This window comes from Poecile atricapillus, chromosome 3 (genome assembly GCF_030490865.1).
Source record: "Poecile atricapillus isolate bPoeAtr1 chromosome 3, bPoeAtr1.hap1, whole genome shotgun sequence".
Taxonomy (NCBI): Eukaryota; Metazoa; Chordata; class Aves; order Passeriformes; family Paridae; genus Poecile; species Poecile atricapillus.
In genome coordinates, this window is record NC_081251.1 from 19292898 (window position 1) to 19312567 (window position 19670).

At 36.0% G+C, this 19670-nt stretch overlaps 1 protein-coding gene across 1 annotated transcript in view; it reads right to left on the minus strand.

Annotated features, from left to right (window-relative positions):
- Positions 1-17317, minus strand: part of TPO (thyroid peroxidase) — a 39261-nt gene extending 21944 nt beyond the window's left edge. Inside the window, 7 exon segments of the mRNA XM_058836864.1 lie at positions 1639-1845; positions 4549-4678; positions 9390-9522; positions 11779-11948; positions 13538-13622; positions 16309-16402; positions 17187-17317. Coding sequence (XP_058692847.1) covers positions 1639-1845; positions 4549-4678; positions 9390-9522; positions 11779-11948; positions 13538-13622; positions 16309-16402 — 819 coding nt within the window. The 5' untranslated portion in view covers positions 17187-17317.
- Between the last annotated feature and the right edge of the window lie 2353 nt (positions 17318-19670).

A 19670-nucleotide genomic window follows, 5' to 3' on the forward strand; every position in this document is an offset into this window, starting at 1 on the left:
CTGTCTCTTTTTCTAAGTAGATGGGATTTTGAGGCTTGAATTAGTCAGGGTTCAATGCTTACAAACTATGGACCCTGTGATTTACTTTTCATTCAAGTTATGGGAAACAGTTTGAGTCTCAATCAAAAAATCCACGTAGTAATAAAAAAAGTGATGGTTTTACAATTAAATATCAATACAAATTGTGCTATTTCAAAGAATATATTGTAAACACAAATGACTTTTGAAGGTTTTTTTCAGTTTTATAGCTGCAGCAAACAGAGTTTTTAAAACTGGGAGTCAATATATTGTGGTATATGTTTCAGATGGATCACATCATACAGAGCACTGCTGGTCAGGTCTGGATGTCCACCCTAGCATCTCTTGGTAAGACTTTGGGAATGGGAATATTTCTAAGACTATTAAAATCATAAACAGAAGAAACCAATTTCTTGCCACTAATGGAAGTTTGAAACACAGCAAACTAGAGATTTTTTTCAAAACTATGGCATACTCTTAGTAATTAGGGCTGTGGTGGCAGGTTCAGGTTACTCAGTGCTCTCAGTTGCTCACTGAAAGAATGTGGTTCTTTAAGAAGGCTGTGTTCTTTCTGAATGCTCAAACTACAAAAGTCCATATATCCAGGGTGAGAGGGACTAGATTTACCAGCTTCTGGTGAAATTGTAGGCAGTCATTAATTTCACTTAATCTTCCCAGTATTTTAAATTCTCTCACCATATGGAAGATGAGCCACCTTTTAACACAACCTGATTTGGTTCTCTTTACAGTTAACCAAATATTTTCCTCTACATTTAGTGAGAGAGAAATGAGGCACTTAAAGCAAAACGAGACTGTGGAATGTTTATCAATTACAGTTTGCTAAGGTAAAAGATGTTTTCTATTCTGATAGAAACTTGGCAGTACATAGGGAAGCTGATAAATAATCATGCTCCAACACTAAGTAAGAGAATTTAGGTTGTGCTGACTTGAACATCACCGAGAGGTATGATAGGCATGGAGCTTTCCTATAGCCTGAGTTGGACAGGCTGTGCTTCGAGAAGAAAAAGCATGGTTTTACTTTGCTACTCATTTTTTTGAGTGAAACAAGGACTATACTTTTAAATTAGGTGATCAAAAATACTGTATCCTATATTTATACCTGTTTATGTTTTTTCTGTCCCTCTAACAAGCTTTGAACTCATGTTTTCCATCTGCTCAAAGCAAAGATGTGATGTATGTAAGTTTCAGCAGCTCTCTGGATATGATTTTTATACATATATTGAAAAGATAGTTCTCTTCAAAAGTTTGGATTAACTGGAAGAAGTATTGTTAAGATCTTTTCACTTTATCTGGATGAAAATGTAAATGACTACTTTGCTACTTTCCCCAGTGGAACTCAAAACCTTGAAGCATGAGAACAACAACATTAGGAGGGTTTCTCTGCAACATAAACCTTAGGTTAAAAATTTGATGTTTTTATTAAGTATATTAACCCTAGTTTTTTATCGCTACAAAAAAAAATTTCAATGTCTACCTGTTTCAATGAATAGTTGTACAGGTTTCTATTTTTTTTATCACAGTCTGCTCTAACGTTTCCTGACTTTACTCATCTGTTTAAAGCCTGGAATTTCTCTTGTAGAATTTAAGTTGGAATCTTACCTTTATTGGAAAACATGGATTTTGTTTTTCACAAGTCATCTGACACTCCATCCCATTTAGGAGGGTGGTTCTCGCTGTGCTCTGGGGTGTGAATGCAATGTCATGGTCTATGTACTGTCCCCATGCCATAATGATATCAGAATACAGGTTGTCTTCAGTAACAGCCTCATTAGGTGCATGAATAATTTTTCTTGTCACTTCACGAACCTGAGAAGAGAACTAATTTACCTTGAGTGTCAAACAGTTTTTACTTCTCACAAAATGATAAAATATGAAAAATGTAGGGGGAACAGTGATAAAAGCTATCTTCCTGCTTCCCAAATTTATGTTTCTAGAATGTTTCAAAAGGTTTGACTAAAACCAAAACAAAATAAAAAGTCCAACAACAATATGAAATTCAACCTCTATCAGGCTCTTATTTCTGTTCAGGAGCTGAGACCAAGGTGCTGCAAGCAGTTTCAAAGATGTTTCAGCTGAAATATGTTATGAAATGTATGAATGACATAAGATATGAAATCTTCTATATGTTTTCCGGTGAGAAGCGTATTTTTGATCTGTTCCTTTCCAGACAATTTTGAAAACCACACATTTATTTTAGACTGTCTAAAAGTTTTCTTTCTATGTATTCTGTTTTCTCCTCAAACAAAAGGATTTTCTGGGAAAACTCAAATCACTGTTGACACTCAGAAGGTCTGAGCTGCTCTGTATGTAAATGAAGTAGCTTATGCAGCTCAGGGCATGTTGTAGAGGCAAACACATGGTAGCTGAAAGTCCAACTTCCTTTTCCCAGGCAGGGAGGAGCCAAAAAATATTTCTGACACACTTCTGTGCAAGATGCATAGAGATACAGATGCTCTGAGGAGGAGCACATGGAGATATCTATGCTACATGTCCAGCCTATGTTAATAACTAAGCAAAACCATCAGGGCAAAATCAGCACTCAGTTTGAGGAGATGTTAAGGTTAATCATTATTCACAGATTATTCCCTCATGCTGCAAAATATTCCCTGGTAAGTAACAGCTGCCTTGGAACTCAAGCAACAGAAAGGGCAGCACATAAAATAGACTCACAGAGCCTATAATAAATATAAGAGCTGTATAATGAATGTATAAGGCAGGTTCAGTTAAATAGAATTGGTAAGGACAAGAGGCAACATGGGGCTTGTTAGGAACATCAGGATTTATACTGAAATATTCAACAGCAAGCTACATACAGCTCATCAGGAATTCAAATCATTAGATCAGTATTTTAATAGCTTTGGTGGCCACAAAGCACAAACTTTTTTTTGAAGTTATCAAATTTTTTATCATTGTTTTCCTTTATAGCAATCCTCACATTTATCTATCACTTTCACAATATTTTCATGTTACTTTTGAAAGGATATAGTTAGATAGCTGAAAGTACAAAAAAAGACCAGTTATGTAAATGACAAAAAAACATTTATGACATTAGTTTTACCCTATCTTACTCCAAAAAAAAGCAGAGACCCTTGCTCATGGTCAGACGTTGATGATCAGATTCAGTACAGTTATACAATCTTTTTTTCAGTGTGTTTTACTTGACAAGTATGTACCCTAATGAATCTAGAAAAGGCAGTTTGTACTATCTACTGGAAATTTGCCTGTGTAAATGTCAGGTTTTCATCTCTGAGTGCTAAATTGTGCAACTTAGAGACAATGTTATTTAATTAATAACATGAGTTGCAGGTGACATTAACACTAAATTCTCTTGCTTATCCTTATTAAACATACAGTGGTTAAAATGACAAGACTTTGAGTCCATTAAAAGTCAGGTTTCAAAGCAATGATGACAAATCACAAATTGTAAATCCAGCCCAAATAATTTTAACCTGCACTGGGGAATTTTTCACCCAGTCCTCTGTGCAAATGTTCTTTTTCCATACTTCCCACTACGGCTGGTCTGCTATTTTTTGAGTATATGAGGTGCTAAAATCCATAAATATTCCAATACTTTCTAAGTTCAGTACGTTGGACTAACTAAAAAATGAAGTTATGATTTGACAGCAATACTTGCTTAGTTAAAGGTTGCCATTCTATGAAGAATGGCATACATGTACACACTTGCACACATGCTAGCATGTCTGTGCTTTGTATCTGTCTAGTTAATACCCACCTTTCTTTCCTCCCTCCTCCTTCCCTGAATAAAAGTGCCATTATTAAAACAGAAAATCATAAAATTGCTGGAACATCTAGGCTGGAAGGAAATTCTGGCAACTACAATGTGCAACTTTAAATTGAAAGCAGGGATTAGGTTATTGAGAGCTCCATAAAGACAGATCTTGGGTATTTCCCAGGAGGGATATGCCAGAAGTTCTCTGGGCTGGAATCCATATTCCAACAAAAACATATTCCAATGTTTAATTGTGGTCTCAAAAAAAAATTAATTTCTTGTTTGAAGACAAAATTTTCTCTGGAGCAACTTGTGAACGTTGCCTCTTGCCATGGCAGCATGCATCCTTGTAGACCTCCCCCTTCTCTACAATTTCATCATGGGAAGGTAAAAATTAGGTCTGCTGTGCGCCCTTTCTCTACCTGAGCTATCATCACCCTGTGTGTGCTGGCTGCCTGGTGCCTGCCAGGCCAGGCATTTGGCTGGCTCCTGCCCTGCCTGCTCTCCCCTACAGCACTTTTTGAAGTGCTGGGCTTCCCCCCAGCACAGTCGGTGTCCCCTGAACTGCTCCCTGGGCTTATCCCAGCCAAGGGAACCCTCACCATGTGGCTGAACTTATGCTTAGCAAAGACACTGGCTTCTTAACTGAGTTCCACAGACACTTTTGAAGTGTTTCACACAGATATTTCATTTACTGATGAAAATGGAGGTCTGTGGTGGCAGGTATGATAATAGCCAAGTGTAAGTGTTTCAAGTGATCTTGAAGTAAAGTTCCTAACCGAGGGTAGCTGGAATCCATTGTATTGGACACTGGGATCCCATCCTCGAGGCTGGCTGAGGCCATCTTCATAGGCTGCTGGAAGCCACCTAGCCAAAGCTGTGTTGGATGCTCCCCATCTAGGATGTTCCCTATGAAAAGAAAAACAAACAAAAAAATCCCCCCAAAAGCAACAGCAGCAGCAGAACCTCTAAATATATTCTGAATACAATATAAATATATATTTATTATTTATATTTATGTTCTGAATATAACATCTCACAACAAAAATATAATAATAAAATAATATGAAATAATCATCAGCCACAGAAAAATATGCCATTACAATAAGAGGTTAATGTAGCAATCTTTGAAAGGCCATAAAATACTTGTCTTCATGAATGCCAATATTAATTTTACTCAAAAGGAAAATAATGAACATTTAAATTGCTAATGAATTATTACTATTTTACTCATGTTTATAACCTAAGTTGGTTACCTTTTAACATTTTCTAAATAGTTGCTGTGAAGGTGAGTTCCTAATAGTGTCCTCATTCCCCATAAAGTCAGATATACTCTCAAGTGCCTTTGCTAGCATCTTTAGAAAGATGTTTGTTTAGAGCAACAGCAAGGAAAACAAAACTGAGGAAAATATGAAGAAACACTAGAGTACAGGTGAAGAAAGCTGAAATGAAAAATGGGCACTAGTCATAAGTTGGAACCTTGGACACATAAAGAAGAAATCATTTAGCAAGACCAAAGGAGTCAGGGCTGAGGAGATGGGAGCTGAATCCAGTGGCAATGCTCCCTCTGGTTGAAGCTATACCAATTTCTTGGGTCATTCTTTGGGAGGGCCTGTGCACAAGCCCAGGCACTGAAATATGATGCTAAGTTGCCAGCAATAACTGCAGTGAATTTTTTTCTCACACTTTCTCTACTTGCTTTTTCTCTGAATGTCACCAGCCTGAGCACATCTTGGCATCATTGCATACCAGTTTATTATCCCATAGCCAGCCTACCTGGAAGGGGAAGGGATGTAAAAAGTGTAGACAAAACATGTAAAAGTAAGAGGGTGGCAAGAATCAGATCATATTTATTTTGAGGGTCAGCAAATGATTCTTGGTGACTTCTATTTATTAGTAGAGTGAGTGAGTCTTGGGTTTGACCCAATTAATCTTCCCTCTATCATTAATACTGGAAATTTTAGGATTTTTTTTTTGTTTGGTTGTTGTTCAACATTTCCTGTTCAATGATACTTCATTATTGTTAAACATATATCAGCACTAAAAAGAAAATATATTTTTTGCAATGTACTCAGTTGACTAAAATTGTAAAATAAGCCTCAAGAAACCAGAGATATTTCTGGACTATTGATAGAAATACATGGTGTTAAAACATACATTTACATGTCTATCAGGATTCTAAACAATTATTATATTAATACTTCGTTGATCTCCAGCACACTGAAGAGACTCAATTTGCCAAGCTATATGGTGCAGTAATATGCTTAATTATCCACAATAATTCACACTTGAAGGTTGAAGTATGCTTTAATAAAGCATTCAAATTAGTTACAGTTGATTTGCCTTTATTGAAATTGCATCAAATACTGCACATAGTGTAGTGCTATTCCAGTCAATTAAAAATAATGAAATGTTAATGTAGCTGCTTAACCAGTGATTTTTCTCCTGATTGCTTTTGTATTTTAGCAGATCACTGGAATGCTACTTTAGTAAAACCCCTCTCACATGCCTTTTTATTATTGCATTAAACATGTTAATATCTTGGAATCTTGCTTGAGTTAAAAAGGCAGTTATAATAAAGAGATTTTTCTACCATACAGCTTTATAAAGTACTCAAATTTGATACTATATATTCTGTTTTTGGAAGGATATTGCATTTACTTGTGAAATACTGGAATTCCACCATTTGGATTTTTTTTTTTTTTGGCTGTCAGAGAAGCAACCTGGAGTCTTAAGCTTCCATTCAGTATCCAGATTCTTATCTTCTGAAACTTATTTTAATGTTCTGCCTAGTTTCAAGTAAATGGAATGAATGCCATATGGCAACTTAATTATTGTATTTCATGATGTTTTAAGTTGTGCTGAGTTATCTTGAGTGTGACTTCTAGAAACATGGGACACTTCTGTAAAATAAGCCTGCTACTAATTGAACACTTAGCTTGCATTGGGGTGAAGTAGCTAACCTAGAGGAAACATCTCTATTTCTTCTTATGGAAGCCAGTGGATTCAGTCAGGATTGCTCCTTCTTTCCACTAGGTGAGCCATACTCCTAACTCTGCTGGTACTGGACCTCCAGACTGGGCATCAGGTCCTTACCTGAGAGAATGGTTAATGACACAACAATGAAACAGAAATGCTGCAGATAAAATTCCTCCCAGATGCCCCAAATATTAAGTGTACAAAAAGTAAGCTAGTCATCTAACAACCTGTCCACCAAGCCATAAAGACAGAAAGTTCCTGGGTACCATCCTGTCACTCCATCTTATTTCTCACTACCAGGAACAGCCAAAGATGAAGCCTTGCAGAAGACAAGAGACCTCTGAAATCAAAGATTAGGTGAAGCTAATTGCACTGTGAGAGTCCTTTCCTTTAGTACCTGTAATTCCTTCACCCTTGAGTTCCTCTCATTGTACTAGACACTAAAAAACCACATAGATCAATGCTAGCCAGTTGGGAATAAAAAACAAACAAACAAACAAAACTGTTTGGATTTTCTTTTTGTTCCTTATTCTTCATTTTAAAATAATGCAATTTTATTTTGCTTGTTTAGATAGAAAGGAAACTAAAATCTGTAAATATCTCTTACAAGTAAAAGTGGATAATAACTCTGCTGGGAATGTCTGATATCATGTTGATATTCTCCATAGAAGGTCATGTTTATGCTATTCTACTACACCTTTGTTCTAGGAAGTGCACACTAAAAGCAATCTCAGTGCTGTGGAAAAAACCCTTTGTAACTGATCTGATTTGTCCCAAATGTGCAAACTGATTTAGCAGAACATCTGTAAAGCATTTCCTTGCTCACTTCTAAATAGATTAAGAAAGATCGTTCTTGTGGACACACAATTAATTCTGCTATAAATTTTTGTTTGTTTGTTTCTAAATTTCACTCATGAAATGCAGCATTTACTGATCTACAGTACAGCTACATATGCAGAGACTGAGCAAAAGTAAAAATGCAACATAGACCTTGATATATTTTCTGCCTGGAAGTGGAGGTTGTAAAGCAAGGAAAAGCACAGCCTGGCATTTCATTTAATTTGTGAAGTCTTTGAACTTGGCTTACATCACAAAATATGTTATTTACATGACAGTGTTGTGGGCTTTTTAAGTTGATGTATTTCAGTAGAACAAGAGGTATTTCAAGGGGCTCAAAGAGTTTTAGGCTCAGTTAAGATCTGAATCACTGGTCTCAAAGCCTTTGGTTTTGCAGCATTTTTTGTCACCTTACACCTTTTACACACATTTAGAGCAAGAGTCTAAAATGCCACCTAATATGAGTGGTGGGTTTAAATTCCGATGCAGTACAAGCATAAAAATATACGAAGTAGAACAGAGTGACAACAGAGCAGACTCAATGAATATTTACCCTACCCAGCTTTAGATACAAGACGGAAATGACTGTACATATCCTAGAATTATCAGTCACTGAAGAGAAAAAGGTCTTTTACATTACCTATAGCAGAGTGATTCTCTCCATCTCTAGGGAGAAAGACTACGCAGCCATTCCTGTAAATTAAGAGCTTCAGCCATGTGTCTATGTTCAGCTGCATGAATGTTGGCCATTGTATTCAAGCCCTGATGGAGTTGTCAGTGCAAATATTGTATTAGCTGCTAGTTCAGATTCCAAGCAACTCTGAACATGCCTGGGGGGAAATTATGGATTTCCACATAGTTAGATTTATAACACTGATTCATATCAGGTTGTGTCCTTTAAGCAAAGAACCTATCAGGCATGTTTCTTGCAAATGACTTGTGATGTAGCAAACCAGATTCATCTCATAAAACCAGACTCACTGAATAATAAAACTGCAGAATTGTACTGCTCTTTATTCACCACATTGCAGAGCACCTGAACCTGTACAATGATAATGGCCTTCCATTTTTATCCCTGTTGCACTTTAGTTGTAAACTTACAGTCCACCTTTCAGTTTCTGGCCTTAGGTCTATGTATCCAGAGGCTGCTGAGCACAAATATTGTTTACCCTTGTATTTAAAAAGGCTCTCATTCTCAGTTTTACACTCATTGCATTGGAGGGTTCTGAAAAGACAGGCACATCTATTATGTTGGGTTTTGTAGGAAGCAATTGTCAAATAGATTAAGCAACAGGTAGATACTAGTTATAAAAAATAGACACTAAACCGATACAAACAGATACAAAAATAACACCTAGAATTTTTAGATTCATGCTTGCTAACTGTTAAAGTTGTGGGAAAATACAAAAATATTTCTCTTTGGGAAGTAATATTGTTTTCCTGCTTTATATAATCTTATCCAATTCAACCAAAAATAAATGCTGGGTTAGAATTAAATTTTCTTTTATATAGAAGAAGGCATCTTCTAAATCAGTTCTCCCTAAATATAAAGTTCTTCACATAATCCTGGAAGCTTTCAGAGGGAAAGCATGTTTAATACAAAAAGTAGCACACCAAAGTTTAAATTATGAGTTCTTCCTCCAGGAGCTTTTACAGGTACCTCATTTACAGACATATTGATGCCAAAGTTAACTGATTACCATCAGTCCTCCCTCATCAATTTCTTCAGAAAAAGCAAACACAGCTTTTAGGGTTTAAAGAATGAGAAAGACGGATTTTTCAGGACAGTTTTTATCATACATACCTGTTATTGCAGGCACCAGTGATGAGTCGATATTTATTAGCTAAGCAATTATTTGGACATTTTGGTGGCAACATGTAAGGCAGACATCCAGAAATATTAGCAATCATAGTGAGCAGATCAGCTGATAAATGATCTGAAAGGAAGAACCCAGACAAGCAATTTGCTCTATTGGATTTAGCTGCTAGAGTAGAAAGGCCACTATTAGCTGCATCCACAGAATTCTCCCTCTTCCGTGGAAAGGGCACTTAGTGAGAAGTGCTGCAAGAGGCTGTGCAGGGACTTAGAGGAAGAGCTGGTGTTATTAGCTGATGCATAGAGAATGAGAAGAGGTCCAACAATGGCTGAGAACTGAGTCTGATCTGCTTGCTGCTTCTTACTTTCCCTGTGTTGTAGTACATTGCTTGCCTGGCCCCTGTGTTAGCAACAAAGGTGTAAAAAATGCCATTCAAGAACAAAAATATATGCCAAGGAGGAAAAATGTGGGACTGGAAAGATGCAGAAATTTAAAGACCCTGCAGCTGACTATAGAATTCAGTGTTGAGTGGAAGAGAATCAGAATTATTAGCTGGAATTTGGAAGCTAGGTAAAATCAAGTCCCTTTATACCAGTAGACAGCATGTTATAAATACATTTCTGATACAATCCAAGATAGGTCTCTCAGTGAGCAGCTGCTGATGACAAACAAAGCCACCCCATTGTGTAAGCTGCAGAGAGATGGCATCTATTCTCACCTCTGCAGGTATTGAAATATGTATGCTCAGTTGGAGGTGGATGAATGCATGAAATAGGAGCAACCTGGTCTAGAGGAAGGTGAGCCTACCCATGGCAGAGGGCTGGAACTAGGGAGTCTCTAAGGTTCTTTCCAACCCAAGCCTTTCTATAATTCTATGAATCATGGAAATTCCTGAACTCAGAGAACCCTTGACATTCAAGGTAACTACAACCATCACATGATGAAAGATGTGGGTAGAGGTAACATATAAATCTTGCCCTTATCTCCTCACTGGCTAATGCATGTCACCCAGTCCCAACACCTATTTGTTTTGCCCATTCAACTCTGAGCTAAGCTGCTTCAGTCCATTGTTCAAACTGAAATATTAAGCCACAAAAACAAACAACAGAAGTTCAAGAGCCAAATCAGCTCAAGAAATGCTCTGTTGAGCAGTTAGAACCTGTAAAAGGTAGTAGTGAGAACAGAGAGAGAGAAGAGATTGTTAGACTGGCTACATAATCTTGTCATTATGTACTACTAACTTGTGCCAAATTTGTGAATAGAGCTGTATTTCTGTATTGGGTCAGGTTCAAAGTTATACTCAGAGCCCAGCTTCCCAGTTATCTGGGCTGCCTAGGTAGGCTCAAATGTTTTCTTTAAAGTCAATTTAGTTCTTTAATTCATGTAAAACTATTCTGTTGTGGTACACAGACTGTATAGTGTCTATTCACATTCTGTTAACATTGTTTCAGCTCTGAAAATTAATGAGCTTTGTGCACTTCTTCAGTTTAGAAATTCAATTTCTTTTGAAATGTCACAGCAAAAAATAATTGTATCTGTGTATGTGTGTGTGTATATGCACAGACATATAGAGATATATTATTAGTTCTACAAATGTCCCATTAATTTAGTAAGCCAGATATTTTTGAAAGTAAATAAAATAATAATTGTAGAGCTTAATGTTTGTCTACAGCACTCTAATACTTCTATATCTTGGGAAAAATTGTTATAGCACTAAGACAGAACACTTCATGTAAGTGACAGAATTAATATATGGGGAGAAAAATGTTTCTGGTAGTTTGAGCCTTCCAGACACCAGACAAACACCTTGAAATTCATCTCTAATTAACAGCAAGTATTTTACTTAGACAGCATTGAACTTTCTGGACTATCTCTCTTTCTTTCCCCATCTAACATAAAAAAAAAAACAGTTAAAGTGGAAATAAATGTGTAACAGTAATGCATTATAAAATTAGTTTTGGAAATAAGATCATTTTTTTTTTTTAAAGAGGGATATGCATATATTGAGAGGAAGTTGTTTGAAAATGCCAGTGCCGTAGTGTGGTAGAAGATCAAGCACTAAACCCAAACTGCTGGGGAAGATAGCTATTTCACTGTAAACAAGAGCCTTGCAACACTGAGGATATGCAGGCTGATTTGTGGGCAATACAAATACACAGTCATGAGTTCACAGGATGCCAATAGTATAATACTGCTCTCCTCAACTATAAGAACACCACCCACACTCCAGCAAAGAAAAATGTAAACCTGAGGTGCTTTCAAGAACAAAAGGAAGTGCAAAATAAAATAAAAGTGAACTTAACTGAACTTTAATCTAAAAGACAGCATTCAACAAATCAATAGAGTGATTTTCCAATGTCAATATACTGTATTTACCAGCTGGATGCAATGAACGTTTGTGCTTCTGGCAAACTTTTTGTTTCAGCACCTGAATTGACATTTCCATTCGTTCAGCTGCTTGGGAAATATCTTGACTCTCTTGTTCAGGAAATTTTGAGAAAGCCAGCAGCAAGGTAGGGGTTGCTATTCCACTTTCTTGGATCTTTCTATAATTGAAATAAATACAGAAAGTTCTGTAATGTATACATTTTTAGATTTATTTTTTTTTTTTGTAACAATAAAGCTGTCTGTGCTGGATATGTTATAAGTTTAAGGTATTTAAGGTATTAAGGTATATTTTGATAGAAGAGTACACTGGGAAAGCAAAGAGGAAGTCTATCTTGTGACCTTGTTCTGCCAGGAAAATTCTAAAAGAGAAACTGCCCTTCTGTTGGACATACACAAGAGTTTATTTTGTGGGAAGCCTTTGGGATGAGAAAGAAACTACTGGGGTGAGCAGAGCCAGCAGCACTAAGTGGAAGACCTTGTGCAGGACAGTTACAAAAGAGGTCTCCCTGCTGTAAGCAGGCTTTGCTTTCATGTAAAATTTAACACCCAAGACCATCCTCAATCATCAATAGGACTTCTGAGCACCAATTCTCTTTAAAGTCTATATATCTACATACACAGTATTTCAAAGGAAACTTAATAGTCTGGTGTCTGGGGTAAGCAGTCTCAGTTTTATTCCTAATAAAATTTCAATTCTTAATTGAAACAATCATTGTTAAGCATTTATCTTTAGCTTCTCTTAGCGTGTATTATGTTTAAGATGTTGGCCAAATAATTGCCACAATATCCCATGAGACAGATCAGCATCTCCATCTATTACATGGGGCAGTTGAGCCACTGAAAGCTTGAGACTTCTGTTTTTAAATTTTAAATAGAATTGAACACCAAAATACTAACACTAAAAACCAAGATTGACCTCATTCTCTACATATAGAGGGGAAACAGTTCTTGACAAGTTCTGTCCATGTAAACAGTTAACACAAAGCTCTGCAAATCATGACTCATTTTCAAATCACAGGGGTAAGTCTTTAGGAAAGTCTAGGCAAAACTGTAGGGATTGTACGCTGTAAAACTCAGTTGATGTGTTCCAAATTTTGGACATAAATTAATGTTTTTGTTGCACAGAAATCTAGTCAGAAAATGCTTGAAAGAGCTCATTTTCATATAATAACTCAGCACACAGGAGCTTTCCCCTAATTTCCTACCTCTCCACAGTCCAAGAGAAATGTTTTATTTCCTTTCCCTTATCTTTTTTTGCATCTGTTGTAGATGGAATGAAAAATATGAAATTCACTTTAGCAGTCCAATTTAAGGCAACAGGGTTTTGGTCCTGATGCCATAGGAGTTGTTCCTGTCTCACTCTGCACTGGCAAATACATAATTAATGTCCAAAAATAGGTCGATAAAAGTGTGATTTTTGAGATGCATGTTAATGGAATTTGTTGGGCTGTTTAGTTCATAAAAACAACATTGTTTTTGTGATTCTTATTTTGTCTCAAATTTTAAGAGATCAACTTATATGGTGATAATGCACAAGGTCATGTTGGATCAGACGTTCAGTGACATAATCACAGAATGGTTTGGGTGGGAAGGAACTTTAGCTATCCCCTAGTTCCAAACCCCCTGGCATGGGATCCTCTAGACCAGATCTCTCAAAGGTAATGTGAGCAGTGATTTTGTGATTATATGGGTTCTCAAAGAAACAAAAGGCTGACATCAAACGTTTTCTTCACTTCTGTCTTTTTACCTTTTAATTTCATAATGTGCAGCATAATTCACCAGACCAGAACTTTTCTGGATAGTCTTTGTAATGCAGTTTTCTTCAATTTGTTCTCAGCAGGGAAAAAACAAAAAGAAAGAAAGAAAGATAAATATGTTAATAAATAGCATATTTATTAAAATGTTTACAAGTAGAAAATATACAAGTTTATAATATTAAGGTACAATTTTTGCCCTTTAAAACCATCTCCATGTTTTATTTCTGAAATTAATGTTGTGGCTTCTGAGCTTTCTAAAAGTAAGGTAGAGGTGATAAATAAATTCTTCCATAATTTATAAGACTTGGGGATTTAGATTTCCTTGCTTGAAGTATAAATTCAGTTATGGACATGTTATATAGGACCAAATATAATAAGTACAGGTGAAACATGTTGTGTGCTCTGTATGCAGCTGTGTTCCTTAGGCTTCATATGTATTTTTCAGAAAACTGTCCTTGGATTTACAGGACAAACTTGACCCTCCCTCACAGGAAATGGGAGCTGGTCTGAGCCACATGAAGAATTAAAGTCCATATTCAAGCAAAATTAGGACCTGGGTTTGGGCCAGTGCATGAAAGCCCTATTCCCATTTCTTCACATATGTTTGATGGAAAGATGAATGTGAACACAATAACACTTCAGCTGTGATATTTGGTATAATGCTATTATAAGGCTTAGCTTATTCCTCTTTTGTGTACATGTTGCTTTACAACAAAAGAACCAGTCGTGTTTAAAGTCAAACTAGCTTATTTCTATCTGAATTTTGTGGGAGGGCACATTTATTTCTTAGAAAACAAATCATAAAAAATAGTAACAATCATTTATTTACATTCATCATTATTTATATACAGTGTAATTTTAGGGGAGCATATTTTACCTGTAGCCCATACTGTGCTATTTCTACCATCTATTTTTTGAATAGGGCACTCAGCTCAAGGAAGAGAAATGTGTGATGAGGAGTAATCTCTCCTAGGCTAAATTATACTCTACTGAAATTTTCAGTATCTAATTATAGCAGTAGTTATTTCTCTTTTTCACCTATGCATAATAAAATATTCAGATGATTCATTTGGTGTTATCAATTGGATTTCCACTACTTCTAAAAACCATTTTGAGTTTATGTTAAAAAACAAGTTTGATTTTTATAGGCCATATAATAAGTAAGTCTTTTAGAATTTAATATAGCATATTTTTAAATTACTTTTAGGGGGCTTAGCTCTGAGAAGTATAATATGCTTGAAGTATTCCTCAAAATGTGATATGAGACTCTGATGTAAAAGAGAATATCCAGTTGCTATACTTAAATTGCATTGTCTCTCTTCCTTTTCTACTAAGTATGAATTTGGTACCAATGCAGTGTCTTCAAAAATGTGGTTCTTGAGTAAAAATATTATCTTGTACTGTCTCATCAGACCAAAACCACCTACTATAAAAAGAATCACATTTCATCTATTCTATTTATTTATAACACACATGTTTTTTTGTATATTGGTGCTTTCCTGTGCCTTAGGGAAGGATATAAAAATGATGGAAAAGGACTTCTTATATGACAGGTTGAGAGGCACTGGTTTTAAACTGTCAGAGGGCAGGTTTAGATTAGATAGGAAGAAATCCTTTACTGTGAGGGTGGTGAGGCTCTAGAACTGGTTGTCCAGAGGAGTTGTGGATGCCTCATTCCTGGAAGTGTTGAAGGCCAGACTGGATGAGGCCCTGAGCAACCTGGTCTAGTGAATGGGATCCCTACACATGGCAGACGGTGTGGACCTGGATGATCTTTAAGGTCCCTTCCAACCTAAACCATTCTATTATTCTTGGATTCATTTTGTATTAACTAACATATAATGTGGTTGTTTTAGACCACATATTTCCAAACAATTTATATGGAAGCTCAAAGTAAAGAATCCAGTACGGAAAGAAAACCTGATCTCCTGTTTTGAAGTGATGGTACAAAAAAGCTTTCTCATAAGAAGTAATAGCTTGGGAATTTGTTTTTAATTTTTTTTTCCATATAATTTTATTTTATTTGTGATTCTGCATTAACTTTAGGTGAAAACTTTCCTAGAGAATCACATCACCATCCCTTATGAATTATGTGTATAGCTATATAATATAAGAAACTGTGATTTGAAATCCTATTTCTTTACGATCTCTGCCCTAATTTAATGTAAAATCAGGTTCTGCAGATTTCTTTTAAAATTCAGTCTACTATCTGCTACACTTCTGATTTATTAGATTTAACTGATTTAAATTGAGCAGATGCAGATGATAGTAAAAATTACAAGATTACATTTTTTGAACATAGGGAGCACAGCAATCTGAGATGCTCTAAAATCCACAGGGTGCCAGCAGCCAACAGATCCACTGGAGAGAAGCACCCTTGTGGGACAGCAGGAGGGTGTGAGGTGGGACATCCTATGGCACCTGCCTCTAGCCCAGGATGATTAGCAGATGGGGAAAGAAATCCAGCAATCGTGCTTGGCAACGTGTCATCTGACATATGAATGCCACTAAGAAAGTAAAATCACCCCAAGTCAAGGAAGTGATTGAGATACACTACACATACAAAATTTTACTTACTGAGTTTATGAAATTGCAATTTAAAAGAAAACCTCCATGGTATAATTCTCAGAGAAGCCAGGTAGTATATTTTGCACACAAAAGAGATTGAGCTATACTGCCATTGCTAAACCATCCTCAGTGTCAGTATTTTCAGTTTGACAGTCAACATAGGAAAATAACACGTATTTTTACAGTTACTTACCAAAGATGGTGTCTTTCCCTGTTTGAAGGAAAGAAAAGAAAACAGCTGTGAAGGCTATAGCTGCTGAAAATCCCAAAATAATGAAAACTTTCATCTACAAGAAAGAAGAGATAACGGTTGAAAAAATATATACCTTCATCTTCTAATTATAAGCCAGACTATAAATAATTTTCTGTATATGGCAAATTTTACTTTAAAATTAGATTTCCAGCCATGTTCTGACTATGTTTTTGAAGTTCAAAGTCATTCACTTTCTCTTTTTCCTTTCCTTATTTATTACTTTTCTTTTACATTTTGAGAAGTTTCTAGCACAATGATACACATAACCTTATTTTTTAACATAATATGTTCTCACAATATCAGTAGCACTTAGGTTATATATTAGAAAATCATCAATATTTTACCCCCATTCATTTGAACTTCTCTGTGCACTACATTGATTTGATTGTAATTTGTGAGTGGAGATAAGACAATGAAATGGCCAAACTAATAGCAATTAATCAGACCCTAATCTGTGCTCCTAGTCACAGATAACTGTGGTATCAAAGCAGCACAGTGAATATGCTCACTTGACTGAGGTGAGCTGCATTCTCCATTTCAGTATTGGTATTCTGGCAGTTCTTACAGCAGTCCAAATATATAAACTCTCCAAGAGGTAATTTTTCACATGCAGTATGTTGACTGGAAATTGAAATATTTTAAATATTTCTAGCTTCATATCCTATCAAAATTAAAAAACCATAATCAAGTCTGAAAATTCAGAGAAACTATCTTGCCCATAGAAATTCAATGTAAAAATGCCCCTTTCTTTTAGATTTCAAGAGTTAATATGATGAATTTCTTCTGGAAAATGGCAAGCAAAAGTTTTATTGACTGACCTTTTGTCTGCTGAGGAGATTATCTTCCACAGTTCTGTACTTTATCGATGGCAGTAACCGTTCTGAATTCTGAAAGCCAAGTACTTTCCAGGGGCCCAGTTTATGCTACCAGCTTCACGCACTGGTACTCACTCAAGCTTTAACAGTGCAAATTATTTCAAAATCTTTTTGGCCACATTTATGCTCCCACAAAGCAGAAACTGACGTTAATACTTCATTTGTTTATTTTTTCCTGCTGGGAACCAAAAGATAACTGTGTAGTCAGTTCTTACATCAGAATTATTTTCCTGAAAATAAGAAGGAAAATAAGTTCATAATAAATTTATATATACACACATATATATAATTGCCATGTTATACAGTAAAATAAACTATTTTTCATTAGGTTTTCTTTTTAAAAATTTATTTGACTAAAAGGCAACTTTGTGTCCAATTTTATGCATTCTATAATTTGTGCTTTACCAAAATAACCATTTGGAATTCAGATGTTAACCCCCAGGTTTCCCACCAACTTTCTTCCATCACTTTTTATTTAGTCTTTTTCTCTCAGCCTAGATACTTTTCTTTAGTTACACTTTTCAGCCCTATTGCTTATTTTAAAGTCAGTAGTCTGACATAAAGAATCTATTTGGCTGGGTTCTGTTCCATTTTCCTATAGAGGCAGAGAGATCAACATCAGATCTGGAATCAATATTGAGGGGTGCCTCATTTACTCTGTTGGTCACACCTGGGAGATCACAAGGTGGAGCCAAGATCAGCGTTTTGACTTCTGCCATGGGGTATAAGGTGAGTAGGAGGTGGGGAGCAGGGAGCATCCTGGACCTTGAGGCTGAGGTCCATGGTGTTGAAAGAAAACCTAGCAGCATGTGAACTGACTGGAGGACAAGCTCCAGGATGTTATTACAGAGGTTTGGGAATATCATCCATAACCTGTTCACTGCAAAGGTGAGTGGACATGGTTGAGAAGTGAGCACAGAGCAAAGGGGAACAGACCTCCATAGGAAAAGTAGGTTTATGCTCCTTGGCTGGAGAATTTAAGATTGAAGACAAGAAGTCAAACTTGCAATACCCCTTTATCCTGCTTCAAATTGTAAATCTTTTAAGATTATGTTTCCTTACATAAGAAAGTATAAAGGAGATCGACTTCTAAGGCACACATTGAGAAAAGCAGATCCATTCCAAACACCTAATAGAATAAAAAGCTCGCACTATATCCTTTCATATACTTCACAAGTGCTACAGATTTAATTTCTGAGAGATGAGAGACTTTCTTAAAGTGAAAAACAGGTTTGATTTTCTTTGCTGTTTCACAGTCAAAAATCAAAGCTTGCCCATTTAGTTCAAAAAGAGCATACCTACATCAAGGTTTGTTTGAACAAGGATCTCAACATCTGCTCATTGGTTGCAGTTGAAATATTTGTCAACAGTGGGCCTCAAATGGTTACACACAGTAAATTGGTCTGTGATGAAAAAATTGAATGGCAACATTTATTTTGTGTTTTTCTAAGTATGAATATTTAACTGCCCGCTGAGCCACAAATACAGTTTTAGTTAAAATCTGTGTGAAGTCTTAATTACACCAGACTCACACAGATGGGCATAACTGCATTCCTATTATTCCTACTATTCCTATATTACTGGAGCTCATTCAGAATCCGATTTTCGAAATCTGATGAAAGAGAATTAAGAGGGCAAAAATTAGGTGCTCAAGAACAGCCTTAATTTTTTTAATCCATGATTCACATACTGTCTTTGTAAGTGCAGAAAATTTAAATGAAAATCCTGCTGAATGTAGCCCCGTTGTTCCAGATTTTCTGTTAGCTGTCTGTCTTCAGGCATTCTTCCAGCAGAAAGGGTGTCAGACCTTCATGCAGCAGTGAAACTGCACAGATCAATGATGGTCTAAGCATGGAGTAAAAGGCCAGTATAAAACAGTCCTTATGCTAAACAAAACTCTTGAGAAAAGCAGCAGTGAACCTTAACAGTTAACCATATTAATATTATTAAGTTTTAAATTGACTTGTTCAATTTGCTACAATCCCAATATTTAAATCTGCACATGAAGACCAGTGCTGTATCTATGTTCTTAAAAGTTAAAGAGCTATAAAATAAATCTTTAACTTGAGGATAAAAAGATAAATTCTGTTCAAGGAAATACCTCAAGGCAATAGAATTTCAGATTACTCACATACATGAATTTCTGTAAACCTACTATGGTATTTATAAAAATTAGCTCATATTTAAAGTATTATGCAATTGCAACTGATGTTTGATACAGGAAGCAGACACAATCTCAAAACAATTTGCATTTGCACTGTAACAGCCTGCAGCCCTGCCAGGCTCTCTGAGGCATCATCAGTTGTTACAAGCATTGGATTAGAATAAGAGACCTCCAACACAAATCTGTGCTGCTGCAGGAGCTATTTTTGATAGCAGATTACATAGTTTTGTAGCTTTTATTGACAATCCTGGGGTCTAGCAAAG